We start from the raw sequence: 14610 nt of genomic DNA, 5'->3' as shown, positions 1-14610 counted from the left end.
TGCTAAAAGAGCTAAACTGTAATACTCTGTGGAAAACCTTTTCCACACCTTGGCTTAGCGTACTCAGGCCTCGCCCTAAGGCACTCTAGCTTCCCCTGAGAGAAATGAACCCCCTGTCCTCCTTCTGGAAGCTGAACTCCAAGACCACATCCCAGATACAGGCCCCTGCCGAATGGCACAGCCCCTGACACTATTAAGGATACTATGCTATGCTTGCAGACAGGAGAATAGCATAACTATCCTCTGTGAGATGCTACCCAGCAGCAGATTAAAACAGACACAGAGACTCACAGCCAAACATTAGGTGGAGCTCAGGAAGTCTTGTAGAAGAGTTGGGGGAAGGATAGAGGGACCCAGAAGAGAAATAAACTTCACAAGAAGACCAACAGAGTCAACTAACCATGGACAATGGGGGCTCACAGAGACTCAACCACCAGCCAATGAACATGCATAGACTGGACCTAGGCTCCCTACACATAGGTAACTGATGGGCATCTTGGTCTTCGTATGGGCTCCCTAGCTAGTGGAGCAGGGGTTGTCTCTGACATGGACTCTGTTGCCTGCTTTTGGAACCCTTTCCCCAGCTGGTCTGCCTTGTTGGGCTTCAGTGGAAGAGGATGCACTTAATCCTGCTACAACTTGATGTGCCTGGGCAGGTTGGTGGAGGGGGTGTCCTTTCTGAAGAGAAGGGGAGAGGGAAGAGGGTGGGAAGGTGAGACTGGGAGGAGGAGGGGAGGGGGCTTCAAGAGGGATGTAAAGTGAATAAATGAACACATTTTAAAAATAATATGCAAATCTAGAGGCTAAGGGTGTAGCTCAATTGGTAGACCTCTTGCCCCGCATGCAGGAAGCCCCCAGGTTTAACACCCACCATAGCATAAACCAGGTATGGTGGTACATGCCTGTAATCCTAGCACTTGTGAGGTGGAGGCTGGAAGATCAGATGTTGAAGGGAAGTTCTGACTACGAAGAGTTCATATGCAGCTTGAGCTATATAAAACCCTGTCTCAGAAAGAAAATCTGTGTTGTTGCTGTTTTTAATTGCAAGGTTACTGTGGCTTCTGTTGCAGAAGACCCCAAATCATTAGGAATGAAGCAAAGGAAGTGAGCCATCCTGTACAAACTTGCTTTAACTGATCTCATCTAAAAATAGAGTCCTGTTCTGTGGTTCTGGACCCATATGCATTTTACGGAGGTCAGGAGTCATCTTACAAAGACACCTCAGCTCTTACCATACTCTAGGGACAATGCTGTCACCTCCTGGCATTAACTCCTTCAACCTTGCCTCAGTGCTGGGACCAGGTACTGATGTTAGCCCCATTTACTGGTGAGGAGATGAGAACTGAGCTCAGCATCTTTTCCAAGCTCATATAGCAGGAAGCCCACAGTATGCTGCCTGGCTTTGGAGGCTCTTCCCTTGACCTCTTTAGTGTGCTCCCCTTCTCATGGTGGGGTCCCTAGTTAGTCTTGCCACTCCTAGGAGAGTCAAGACATATGTCTGTGAAAGGGGGTTGCACAGGCTGCTGAGGTGGGTGAGGGGTTCATCTGGGTCCTGATGTTTTCACTATGGGAAAACAGTGTGGCTTGGTGAAGGGATGGCCTCTCTGTGTTATATTTATCTTAAAGAATATGAGAAGCTGGAGACCAGAAAAGAGCCTTGGGAGGAAGGATGCCAGGGCCTAGTCTTGTTCTGTAGCCAACTGCCCCGGGCCTTGGTTTTGTCATGTGAGAAACAGGCCAAACCAGGCTACCTGTACCTACTGGCTGACTGGCATGTGGTCCAGGGAGGAAGGGCTAACGGGAAAGGCCAGTCATTGCCTGACTACCCCATGCCATGCTCCCTGGGGAGACTCACACCTAGGATCTGAAACCTATTGTGCTCGCTCACTGCCCCTTCAGAGTCAGTGACTGTGGCTTCCTGTCCACAGAGTTTGACCTGGGCTGGGCTCAAGGGATCGATTAGAGCTTCCCCAAGATCCTGATTGGCCTGGGCTGAGCAGAGCAAACACCAAGGTCATCATTTGCCTCTGGCCCCTTCTTCAGTCTCAGTTTGAAGCTGCCCCTGGCAGGGAAGTAGTCCCTGTTCCAACACCAAACCGTGAGCTCAAAGGTCGAAGACCCAAAGCCATGAAGGGTCTTGGGACCCTGTTCCTGCTGCTGACCACCTGCCTGGCTTTGAGGGCTGATGATGCAGCAACATTACCAGACATCCAGGTTCAGGAGAACTTCATCGAGTCCCTGGTAAGGCTGGCCTCTCTGGCTGGGTGGCCACAGTGGCGGTATGTCCATGCCACTGGGCTTTGCTGGCCAAGGCCTGGGGTGTGTCTTGGGGTGTCCATCTTGGACATGACATCTCAATCCCTAGGGGCCCGACTGTTAGGTTATTCTGAGATTTCCTAAAGATTAGTTTCCTCACCTGCCATTCACTCTGTGGGGCCCTCAGTGAGCCTCAAATCTTCCTAATTTGTTGTCCTCATGGGTTCCCAGAGGACGCCACATATGGCCAGTGGCATAAGGTGGGCATGGGTCTGTGAGCTTTGGTGACAGGCCTGTGGGCTTATGGGGGAAGAGAAGCAGGACACAGATTATGGGGTTGAAGAAATTATTAAGTGTGAGCTGAAGGGCACCCTGGCCTGTGACAGGAATGGCAGGATGTATCTTTGTGTCTGTGGGCATGTGCAAATATTTAGTATGTGTGTGCATGTGAGTGTGGACGTGTGTGTTGTAGATCCAGCAGCCCCAGCTTTGCCCCGAATCATCAAGTTATCTGGGTAGGGGACCCTGTCCACTTCAATGCTGTCTCCATGGTCTATCTGAAGGGTTCTCAGTATTCTCCTTGTGGTTTTTTTATACCTTAGGATGAGGAACAGGTGTGCTGGGTGTCCAGGGGTTAGAAGGCCAGCACTACCTAACCAGTGTCAGGAGGAAGAGGTGCTTGGGCTGGTCCTACAAGGACGTATCAGATGTGTAGTGTTTCCATGGCACACCCATAGGCTGCCTCACAGGGTGGTAGACACTCTGCTACGGAAGGAATACACCCAAGCCTCACAATCCAGAACAGTGGTGGCTGGTGAACTCAGAACATGTGGTCTGGGCCCTACCTCCCCACAGAGCATCACAGAGACTTTGCTTCTGTGGAGCAGGCCTTGAGAGGCTGTCCCTCAAAAGTTTGGCCCTCAGGGGAGGAAGGGGGAATGTGGGCACATCTTCTCAAAGGCCTGGGTAAATCTACGTCCCAGCTTGCGGTTCTTCCTAGATCTATGGAAAATGGTTCAACCTGGCTGTGGGCTCCACTTGCCCGTGGCTGAGGCGGATCAAGGACAAGCTGAGCATGAGCACACTGGTCCTGCAAGAGGGAGCAACAGAAGCAGAGATCAGCATGACCAGCACCCGATGGCGGTGAGTGGGGGTGCAGGAGCAGCCAGGGGTTCCAATACATCTCTGGAAACCACAGCTTGGACCTCGCTTCTGAGCCTTGGGCAGCACTGCTTTCCTGAAAGATGTCTTGTATGTGTCTTAAGGACCATGTCTCCAACACTAGGCTTCTTGTTCAACTGGCCCCTCCTTGGATATCCCCTCCAAGCAGAGGAAGGGAACAACTACCCCAAGGGCCTATCCAAGAAGTCTCAGGCCAGCAGGTCTAGGGTGAAGTTCCTAGACTCTACTCATTTCTCTTCACTGCTGAACAAACACCATGAAGACGTGCCTCTTCTCCAAGCCTCTCCCACCGATACTCTCTTCATTGCTGCCACTGTGCTCCATGCTTTCTTCCCTCCCTCTCTTCCTCTTTCCCTCCCTCCCTTCTCCTTCCTTCCTTTGTCTCCTGCAACCCATCTATTTTCTTTTTCACCTACAACCCCACTGTTCCCCTCTGATCCAGTCTTCACCCAGCAACAAGAAAGACCTTTTAAAAAGCCACACCTGCTGAAGAGAACCTTGCTTGGCTTCCCCCTGCCCTTAGTGTTAAGAGTGAAATTTTAGCAGGATGTGGCAGCCTGCTCTCAGGGAGGTCAACCTGGTCACAAAGCAAGTCCAGGACAGCCAAGGCTACACAGAGAAACCCTGTCTCAGGGGGAAAAAAAAGGTGCTAAATCTTGATGCGTCTTCTAGGCCTTTTGGCTCTCCCTGTTCCGTGCTTTTCCATGGCTTTGGCAACCCTCTGCAGTAGATCTTCCAGTTCCCAGAGCCTTCACACTCTCACCCCGCCAGCCTTTATACATCTCCCTGCCTCCGTGGCCTAGTTCTGAGTCCTTGGGATACTAGTTCCATGTCATTTCTTCAAGAAAGCCATTCTGAACTCCAGCTTCAGGTCAAATGGCCTCTTGAGTACAGTGGTTCTACATATACTGTTTACATCTGGCCCTGAATGGACTTCCTGGCCCACATTACTACCAGCCCCTTGCAAAGACAGACCTATCAGGTTCTCTTCTGTATCCCCAGCATGTGGCACAAGAGTTGTTCCCAGGCAAAGGAGTGACCGTTCATGTAACAGTAAAGCTAGAATACTACAGTGCTTCCCTGATCCATGAGAAGAGCTCATTGACCCCCATGACAGCCGTAAGGGACATCAGTGTGTCATGCCAGCATCCTACATGGGGACATTAGGCAATGAACGAAAGCTAAGCTCCAGTTCACCCCCAGGGCACCACGCAGCCGTGGTGACAGTGACTTTACTGTTCGCCCTGTCAGGAGGCAGGGGCTCCTCAAGGGTTAGGATGACCACGAAACAAGATGTTTGGAAATGTCCATTTCCAAATAAACACAAACAGATAATTTGGCTTGGTCATTGCCAGGAGAGGTGTCTGCGAGGAGATCTCTGGGGTGTATGAGAAGACAGACATCGATGGAAAGTTCCGTTACCACAAATCCAGTGAGTGTGGGGACACACCACAGTACCTTCCTTCCCCATTCTCTTCCCCCTCTACCCTTGCAACCTTCCTTCCCATTTAGCTGAGAAAATGACCATCCTTTCCTCACCAGCATCTCAGCACTCCACATCCCCTCCTATTTAGCCTATGACCAGAATAAGGAGAGGTGCAGAATGCCAAGGATGACAAGCAGCTCCCCACCTTGTAGGCCCCATGTTTGGTGCTACCTGACAGAGGGATGTGGGGCCCAGATTTACTCAAAGATTTAGCAACTGTTGACTCTTTTCTGTGTGCTAAATCGTTCTGCAAGAGGTGAACACATGAACGTTTGACAGAAGGATGGTGAAACTGAGTGGATGAGTAATAATAAGTAAACAAATGATTGGCCATCTGAAAGACAGGCAGATGGAGTGATAGAGAAAGAAAAGAAGGAAGGAAATACAGACAGCAGAGAAGGAAGGGGGAAGGGTGGGAAGGAAGAAAGGAAATGGTGGTTCATGCTTATATTTTCATCAATGAGGTGGAGGAAAGAGGGTCAGAAGTTCAAAGTTATCCTTCTCTACAAAGCAAGCTAAAGGGCCAGCCTGGGATAATAGAAAGGAGGGAGGAAAGAACAAAGAGAGAGGTAATGGGCAAGAGAGGAGGGAGAGAGGGAGGAGGAGAGGAAGGAAAGAAATGAAAAAAGGAAGGTAGGAAAAAGAGAGGGAAGAAAGCAGGGAGGGAGGGAAACAGAAAAGGAGGAAAGGAGGACAGACTTCACATGGATGGATGGAGTGGAAGTGGGTGAGTTAATGCTGTCTAGCAAGTGGAGAGAGACGCTGACCTGGGTGAACAGCTGGTGAGCCTTAGAAGGACCCTGTGGTTGTGGGGATGGGTGCAGGCATGCGGAGGGAGGACAAGCGATGGGCCTCCAGGGTGAAGATCCTAACTCACACCTTCGGTCTGCCTGCATCTCCCACACAGAATGGAACATAACTTTGGAAACCTACGTGGTCCACACCAACTATGATGAGTATGCCATTTTCCTCACCAAGAAGTTCAGCCACCACCATGGACTCACCATCACTCTCAAGCTCTATGGTAAAGGCCTTAACAAGATCCTGTTGAAGATGGGGTGAGAGGAGATTGTTAATTCATGGACCATGGGGTGGGAAGGAGCAAAACAATTGTTTTTCCTTTGTGAGGGAACTCTGGTTAGGGAGGGACAAAGGGCCTTGGCCTTGAGGAGGCACAGCTCGATGTCCTAGAATTCTCATCCTATCTCCAAAAGCAGATCCCGGGAGCTGGAAAGACAGTGTAATGATTAAAGTGCTTGCCAGCAAGCATCAGGCCAAACTGGGTTTCCCAGAACCCACTTAAATACCAGGTGGACGTGGTCACCTGCCTGTAATTTCAGCCAATAGGGGATCCCACACTTATGCTGGCAAATGAGACTAGCTTTGTCTGTGAGTTCTGAGTTTGCCTGAGAGACCCTGCCCCCAAGAGTAAGGTAGGAGAGCAATGGAGGCTGATTCCCTTCTTCAATCCCTGTCTTCCACCTGCACACACAGACAAACACCTTCTTGTGCATGCATGCCTGTGTGCAAATGGTAAAGAGCTGGGAGAATGTGACCCCAGAATCACTGAGGCCCAGACAGAGCCAATGGGATAAGCACTGAATAAGGACTCAGGACATATGATGGGCCCAATTGTTCTCTCTTGGGGAACCATCTTTCAATATTGTGTCAAGAAGAGTTAGTAGGCCAACCCTTTTCACACTTTTTCCTAGACACAGTCTAGCTGGCCAGACCAGTTGCCTGGGTCTCTTGGTATCACTTCTGCTTTTTCATTTGCAGGCAGAGAGCCAAAGCTGAGGGACAGCCTTCTGCTGGAGTTCAGGGAGGTGGCCCTGAGTATGGGTATTCCTGAGAACTCCATTGTTTTTATGGCTGACAAAGGTAAGTGGTATCTTGCCCCTCTCTGATTTTTGGTCCTTTCATCCTTCCTGCCCCACAGAGGACATCCTCAGTCCCTGCATCTTTCCTTTAACACTCAGAGACAAACACGGCCACATTCCTCTCTCTTTCTTTCTACATAAACTGAGAGAGCACCTGGGTTGGCTCCAAGTCTCACAGCATGAACTAGCAGAGCCATCATTTGACCAATTCCATTCTTATCCCGGGGCTGTGAGTCTCCCCGAGACTCAAGACCATGTCTCCAACACTAGCTTATCCACAGCTGCAGAAGCAGCAGAGATTTGGGGTTGGGGGAACAGACTCCACAGTGAGAGTACCTGCGTTCAGATTTGGTGGTTCAAGCATAGAGGAGTGGCTTCTGGCTAGCCATCCTAGACCCTTACTTTCTCACCTGTCAGATGGGATAACAGTGTTCTCTCTCAAAGCCTGCTGTGAGGGATCTGTGAGGTAAAGCCATTAGAGGCTGCAGCATTGTGCCTTGGAGATGCTCCCTAAATGCCTTCATCACTGATCTCCTGAGGATACTGATGGAATGATGCTAGTCTCTTGTTCCATCAATGGTGTTGAGTGACTTGAGGAGGGTCTCTACAAAGTGCTCTAAAGTACAGGGCATGATGTCCACCCAACAGAGACCTGGGTCTAGGCTATATGTCTACCCTCCAGAGCCCGGGTCTCTTGCTCACTCTTCTTTTGTGTCCTCTGCCTAGGGGAATGTGTTCCTGGGGATCAGGAGGTAAAGCCCAGTCCACATCTGGTGAGTTCTCTTTCACCCTTCCTTGGCATCCCTACCCCAGGCACTCAGTACAGCCAAGACTGGCAGCCCTGCTGTCCTGGAACTCACCATATAGAGCAGACTGGCCTTGAACACACAGAGATCTGCCTGCCTCTGCCTCCCAGGTGATGGTATTAACGGCATGTGCCCCCCCCCCCCCAGCTGCCAGTTCTTTATTTTTAAAGTATGCTTTGCTGGCTTTATATAGTTTTCTCCCTCGATTTTCTTCTTTATTTGGAAATTTTAGTAAAATGTTCCAACCCTGATGCCATAGCCACGCTGGATATAACAGGGCACAGCTGGAGCTACTCTTTCACAGAACCATTTGGCTCAGTTCCTAGATGTTTTGTTTTATTCCTTGATGTCAGTGGTAAGGTGTCTGCATCTAACCCATGTCCCCTTATTGCCTGACTGACACTGGCAGAAAATGGGGGGGGTAATCATATTGGCTTTATAGTTTATCATAATTTCCTTACAATTACATTTTGCTTTGCTCATTTCAATTTCCTTTTCTTTGTTGAAAATGCTTCTATAACATTTTTCCTGCCAGAAAAAACACCTGTCACATATTTTTGGATCCTTGCTGTCTTAGTTAGGGTTTCTTTTGCTGTGACAAAACCACCATGACTAAAAGCAACTTGTTTCAGGTTTACTTGGCTGCCACTTTCCCATCCCTGTTCATCACTGAAGGAAGTCAGGAAGGAACTAAAACAGGGCAGGAACCTGGAGACAGGAGGTGCGGCAGAGGCCATGGAGGAGTGCTGCTTACTGGTTTGCTCCTTAGAGCTCACTCAGCCTCCTTTCCCACAGAAGCCTGGGCAGTGCCACCCCCAACCAGATGGGTCCTCCCATCTGAATCACTAATTATGAAAATGATTTACAGGCTTGCCTACAGCCTGATTTTATGGAAGCATTTTCTCAATCTCCCTTCAAATGATTCCAGCTTGTGCCAAGTTGACCAGTCAGCACACTTGTCCAGCTTAGACTATCTTTCTGCCAGTCTACTATATGGTCAACAGCTTGGGTGAGGGGAGAATTACTGGATTGCAATCTTTTTCACAACCTTCATATTTTGCTCTTGAGCTTCTGTGTTTAAATCCTGACATTTGCCCTGAGGACCACCAGGCTCCTTGTTCTTCTCTGTGGTCTAGAAGGAGGTTTTTGTTTGTTTTAATTTTGATGATTTTATTTTTCCCTCATAGCTCTTTTTTCAACTAAGAAAAGTTTTCTTCTATTGTTTCTATCTTATTTGTCTTCCCTCCACAATGGCTAGGATGTGTATTTACTCATTGCAGTATCTAAATGGCAGTTTATTATCTCAACTAGGAGGTTAAACCAAACACCTTTTCCAAAATGATTTCTGTCGCTGATTACACTGGTAGATATTGTGAATTTTATAGGTGGCTTGTTCTTGTTGTTTGTTTTTTCTGTTTCTTTCTCTCACCCTTCATCTTTGTTAGGTGGGAATAGTCCTTTAATTTAATCCAATTCCTCTGAGTAGCTGTGTCATCCACCTTGTTCTCTTTTTCTCCATCTCTCCTTTCTCACCAAGAAAGGTGCATACGTCACCAGGTTAAGATGGACCTGGAAGAGACCAGTTGCCCCTTAAAAGAAGAAACCTAAGATCACCATAGTTGCACCTTTTCAAGTCTTAGACCACCACCGTGAACAGAAAGACTACCTAGTGACCAACAGTCTCTCTTCCTGTCCCTTTTTTAATTGGCCTTGAACCCTGCGTCAGGAGGCTCTACACTCAGACATCCTCTTGAGCTGCTTCTGTGAATTCAGACTGGCACTGGGGCTAAGCTTTTGTTAGGCAGTCTAGTCTGTTTCCACAACTCCAGGGGTTCAAGTGAGCAACAGCAGAGAGAGCTCTGCAAAGCTGTTCTCTCCTCTCTCCAGAGAGCCCGGCGGGCAGTGCTGCCCCAAGAAAATGAGGGATCAGGGTCTGAGCCACTGGTAACTGGGATCCTCAAGAAAGAAGGTAAGGAGACTCATTAATTCACCTGCTTTAGCCATGCTGTGGAGAAGAGAGCCCATGGCTGCCTCAGCCTGGCTGCCTCAGCACTGTGAGGCCCCTCTCTCAGTTACAGAGTTGACATCAGGGCGGATAATGCAGATGTAGTTCTGAACCTTGTGGTGTTGGAGGGGGAGGAGCAGCAGATGTGGTCCCAGGCTCCGGAGGACTCCGCTCCTGTCCGTGTGCTCACTAAACTGCGCTTTTCTCTACTATATAATGGGATACTTGTCTCCTGAGCTGACCTTTAGGGATCTTGTATCAGTAATGAGGAAGGATGTAAGGAAGCTTTTTGTGGATGTCAGTTCATTTAACTTGCTCAGCAAATGCCAAGCCTGCCCCACCCTAGGCCTTGTGCCAGACATTGGGATTTTCTTAGCTCTTTGGGTTTTTGTGAAGAGACTTTCAAAGCAGCAAATATTAGGTCCAAAGGAGAGTATCACCACAGAGCTGGTGATCCTAAAACGGGGTGAGGTGATGAAAGACACTTCCCAGGCCAAGGGAACTCAGGCTGTGTCCAGGCATCGAGAAGGGTTTTATGGATCACAGGAGAGCATAAGCATGAGTGGCACCTTGGTGAAGAGGTCAAGGTGGCTGTTGGTTGAGGGAGCCAGCTAGATTCTCCAGGCAGATAGTTCTTTGGGTCACTGGTAAACCTTCCATTCTGGGTTGTGGGGTGGGATGCAGACTGAATTTTGAGTCTTTGGATTTGGGTATTCATTCTGAGATTCACCCATCTCAGAGGGAAGAAGGATGGGGCACTTGCTTCTCGTCCAGAGGATGAGTTGCTACCTCTCTGTCAGCACGGATGGTGCGCATCAAATCTCACACTTGCATAGCAAGTGCTGCTAGCACGGGTGATGCCCGCTGAGTCATGTGCAGGTACCTAGCAAGTGCTCAGTTAAGGGCTGCTCCTCTCTTCTTTCCCAGATTCCTGCCAGCTCACCTACTCAGAAGGGCCCTGCCTAGGGATGATGGAGAGGTATCACTACAATGGCACGTCTATGGCCTGTGAGACCTTCCAATATGGGGGCTGCCTGGGCAATGGTAACAACTTCATCTCCGAGAAGGAGTGTCTGCAGACATGCCGGACCGTAGGTGAACGCACTCTCAAGGCCCCGATTCTCATCACCCCACACACCCATCTGCCCATGAGCAGGAGCTTAGGTTTTCTCAGGGTGGAATCCAGGGCAAGGTTGCTCACAGAAATTCCACATTTGGTTGCAGGTGGCCTGGGTCAGTCATTTTCCCCCTGGGGACCCATCTAGTTTCGCAGTCCATGAAAGAAGGATCACACACTCTAGATGTCCTGCTCCTCTGGCCCTGTCTCAGCAGGCCTATGCATGGCCCATCAGCAGTTCCAAGGCTGACTAACACTCCATGTCTGTCTTTCCTCCACAGCGGCTTGCAATCTCCCCATAGTCCAAGGGCCCTGCCGAGCCTATACTAAGCTCTGGGCATTTGATGCAGCACAAGGAAAGTGCATCCAATTCACCTATGGGGGTTGCAAAGGCAACGGCAACAAGTTCTACTCTGAAAAGGAGTGCAAGGAATACTGTGGAGTCCCTGGTGACGGTAGGAGGCCCTTGGGAGCCCAGGGAGGCAGGCAAGGGAGTCCTGGTAAGGGGTAGGGGCTGGAGAGTCTTTCCCACATGAGCAGCCTGGCCCACTCTCTGGACCCCAGCTTCCCACCTGGGAAATGGTCCAAACCCAGGAACATGCACTAGCTGGCCCTAGCTCTACCAGAGAAGATGCTAGCTAGGCACCATCAGAAGAAATGCCAGATGGCTGAGGAGCTGGTTGGAACTGGCCTCCAGATTCTTCAGGCTGACCAAATGGGCCAAGGGGGAGCCCTCCCTTGTTTAGTGTTGAACCTAGGCCCTATCACATGCTGAGGCACTAAGCTATATTCCGAGCCTCATTCCCCTTTTAATGCTTTTATTTTGAGGCAGGGTCCCAGTGAGTTGTTCTGCCTGCCCTGACTTTTCCCTGCAGCCCTGGAAGGCCTTGATTTATCATCTTCCTGATGGCAGCTGGCCATCAGGTCAGGCCCCACACTCTCGTAAAATGGGACAAAGCCACCAGCTCTCCAGCTTCACAGCCCCCACTGTGGGGCTAGTGCTCAGCTGGTGGGATGACCAGAGTACAGTAGCCACTTAGCATTCTCCAGGCCTTGCTATACCCACTGGAAAATGGTACCTCCAGCAAGTCAGAGAAGGCGGAAGACCAGGCTGTTCCATGCAACGCCCCTGACAGAGGTCATTTAGCAAGTGATGTTTCATCCCAGGCCAAGGACCCATCCTGAGTCACTCTGTATCCACAGGGGATAAGAGCAACTGAAGGTGCCAGTCTGCAAGCCAGAAGGTAGCCACTGTCTGTCCCAGTACAGTCTGGCTCAGATGATCTAGACCCAAATAAAACAAGCTATCAACGCCTGGCATTCTGTGTTTGGGTATCTCACTGCCACTGTAGTTGTAATGATGGTACTGGAGGGGAAGGGAAGCTTTCTCTCCCAGGAGAGAAAGATGCATGGGTTGCATGTGACAATTCTTGTACTACTTCAAACACAATAGTTCCCAATTCTGAAGTAGTGGAGTGGGGTTATTTTGTTTCACGTTAACAAACAGAAGAAAAGCCAGTGGGGGGTAGTACTTGGAAGGCAGAGGCAGGTGGATCTCTGCAAGTTCAAGGCCAGCCTGGTCTATAAAGGAAGGCCCAGGACAGTCAGGGTGACACTGTGAAACCCTGTCTCAAAGAACCAACCCCCCCCCCCAAAGAAACAGAATCTTTCAAAAGGGCAGCAAATGGAAACTAAACCACAGCAATACTTTAAACATACAACAGTTACTAGGCACTATACTCATTTATAAGATCAGGGCCTAGAGAAGGAAAGGGAGGAAGGGAAGAAGGGAAGAATGGAGGGAAGGAGGGAGGAATGGAGGGAAGGAGGGAGGAATGAGGGAAGGAAGGAGGAATGGAGGGAAGGAGGAAAGAAGCAAGCCCAGAAACCCTGGCACTCATTTCTAGAAGAGGATGGACAAAGACCAAGGACAAAGAAATAGTGGTATTCTGGAGTGCCCAGGTGCCTGAGGTTGCCCCATCTTTCCTACATCCAAGTCCTTTCTAGTGTTTTTCTCCAAACTGTCAACTTGTCCCCATACCCATCTCAAATCACCTTGACCTGAAGTGCCCGTCTCCTGGGGTCCTCACCCAGCCCTATGCCGGCTTTCCAGTGCATCTGCAAAAACTAGCTGGACCTTGGACAGGAGTCCAAAGCACCGAGCTGAGTTAGATTCTTGCCTTGCAGGAAAGAAAAGAGATAGACTCGGTAGCTTGAGGACAAGCCTGTTCCATGACCATGTCCTGGGGAATCTTTTGTAATGTCTGGTACTAATTGCATCTACCCAGTGGCCCAATGGTGGGCAGATAATGAGTGGAAGATGAAGACTCTTGGTTTGATATGCTCTCAAATGGAAAAGTCATCTCTGCAGCAGAAACCAGGCCAGTGCTCTGGGAAATGACCATACTCCCCAGAGTTGATAGCCAGTTCAACAAAGGGGTTGCTCTTCATGGTCCTAGGCCATTTGCTGCAGTGTTCAGGTAGGCAGGATGAGTCTAGAACACTATCATCTGGAGACACATACAGACACTCCCTTGACCTTCAGAGTCTTGGGACTTTTAGAAACTTGGGATTTCTAATTTCCAACAGAAAATACTGTCTGAAGGGACAATGTTTATGATCATACATAGCTCTGGTTTGACGTGGACAGGTTAGAAACGGCTAGGGAGACAGATAACTGTGCAGAAAGAAGTTGAGAGAAGGAGCCCCAGCTAGAGCTAATATCATCACAATACATCTATCCTCATGCGCCAGATTCAGCTGCCAATGCGAGTTTGGAGGTACCACTCTGAAGTGGGGCATTTTGGAGGGCCTGGAGGACAAATATTTAACAGAAGGTACAAGTTCCATATGCTGGCTGGCCCCCACCAGTGAGTAGAATGTTGGGTTTATGAGATTGTTTTTGTACAGTTCTGAATTCCCTATCAAAAACCAAGTATCCTCATCTAAAAATCTGCTGTTTTGGTGGCTTTGAAATATGATCCATCTATGTAGCCCAGGCTGGCCTCAACCCCATGGCCATCTTGCCCCTATCTGTCTAGTACTGGAATCAGAGGCATGTGCTACTGCACTCTAGATGGGCTCAGTTCTGGGACGACACACAAGGCTCTGGGCTGTGACATGAGGATACTTCACCTCATGGCTCACTTATCCTGCCTGCAACTGTCTGTCCTGAAGGCACCTCTGTGACAGGGCCATGTGTAGAGATTATACCTGCATTTAACCTAACTGAATTTTTTTCATAAGACCTTAGAACCTCAGATTCTTAAAGTTACCTACCATGTTAGGGACATGGGTGAAGTCTGAGGTGGGGAGGGGGTCTGTGCTTTACTTACCTGGAGACTAAGAGAGCAGCCTTTCATTGCTGGACTTCCTTGAGGTGCTACATCCTCCCCTTTACAGGAGCCACAGTTCATTTTCTGGTGGGATCTTTTCTCCCTCAACTTTGAGCCTATGGAGGAAAAGCATTACTGTCCTCTTATCTGTGACATCGGGCTCTGAGCAAGCAGCGGAAGCCAACTCTTCATGGGTTTAGAGTCTCAATGTTATCAGGAATGGGGCTGGTCTTCCCCTGGAAATGAATGATACACATAATAGTTGTAAACACATCCAGTCCACATGGGAGACTGCAGCCACTATATTAAAGGTACAAGATGGCTGTCTAGCCAGGCCCATTTTGATGTGCGCCTTATGTACTGAACCAGCATAGCTGATTAGATCCATCTCTTATTCTCCGAGACAGGCCTCTACAAGCAGCGTACAGCAGGTCATGGTCTCTTCGGATACCTTCTCCCATATCCATCAAACATGGCTGGGCCAGGCCTATGCCAAGACACAATGAACCCTAAATGAAGAATGGGGAAGTATGACTTCAGAGT

The 14610-nt window shown here is 49.3% G+C and overlaps 1 protein-coding gene across 3 annotated transcripts; it reads left to right on the top strand.

The window, feature by feature from the left end:
- The first annotated feature begins 1864 nt into the window (after window positions 1–1864).
- On the top strand, window positions 1865–12052 carry Ambp (alpha-1-microglobulin/bikunin precursor). Of its 3 annotated transcripts, none has more exons than XM_055611663.1 (10): window positions 1865–2241; window positions 3257–3399; window positions 4794–4870; window positions 5832–5948; window positions 6704–6805; window positions 7531–7577; window positions 9498–9579; window positions 10543–10710; window positions 11014–11187; window positions 11936–12052. In XM_055611663.1, the coding sequence occupies exons 1-10, from the start codon at window positions 2128–2130 to the stop codon at window positions 11950–11952; spliced, it is 1041 nt and encodes a 346-aa protein (XP_055467638.1). In that variant the 5' UTR covers window positions 1865–2127; the 3' UTR covers window positions 11953–12052. The 3 variants fall into 3 exon arrangements, with proteins under 3 accessions (XP_055467638.1, XP_055467637.1, XP_055467639.1); XM_055611662.1 differs by having other exon boundaries at window positions 2032–2241; window positions 11900–12052; XM_055611664.1 differs by having other exon boundaries at window positions 2032–2241; window positions 11565–12052.
- Window positions 12053–14610: the final 2558 nt, after the last annotated feature.

The sequence above is a fragment of the Psammomys obesus genome, unplaced genomic scaffold, assembly GCF_907164565.1.
Source record: "Psammomys obesus unplaced genomic scaffold, mPsaObe1.curated_primary_1811, whole genome shotgun sequence".
Taxonomy (NCBI): Eukaryota; Metazoa; Chordata; class Mammalia; order Rodentia; family Muridae; genus Psammomys; species Psammomys obesus.
The sequence above is the reverse complement of the archived record's forward strand: the minus strand, read 5'-3'. Positions and strand labels throughout refer to the sequence as shown.

Excerpts from the sequence above, each read along its gene's own strand:
- Ambp (XM_055611662.1), top strand. The coding sequence starts at position 2,128 with ATGAAGGGTCTTGGGACCCTGTTCCTGCTGCTGACCACCTGCCTGGCT. Across the intron at positions 3,400-4,793 it reads ATGACCAGCACCCGATGGCG|GAGAGGTGTCTGCGAGGAGA; the intron begins GTGAGTGGGGGT and ends GGTCATTGCCAG. Across the intron at positions 11,188-11,899 it reads CTGTGGAGTCCCTGGTGACG|GCCAAGGACCCATCCTGAGT; the intron begins GTAGGAGGCCCT and ends GTTTCATCCCAG.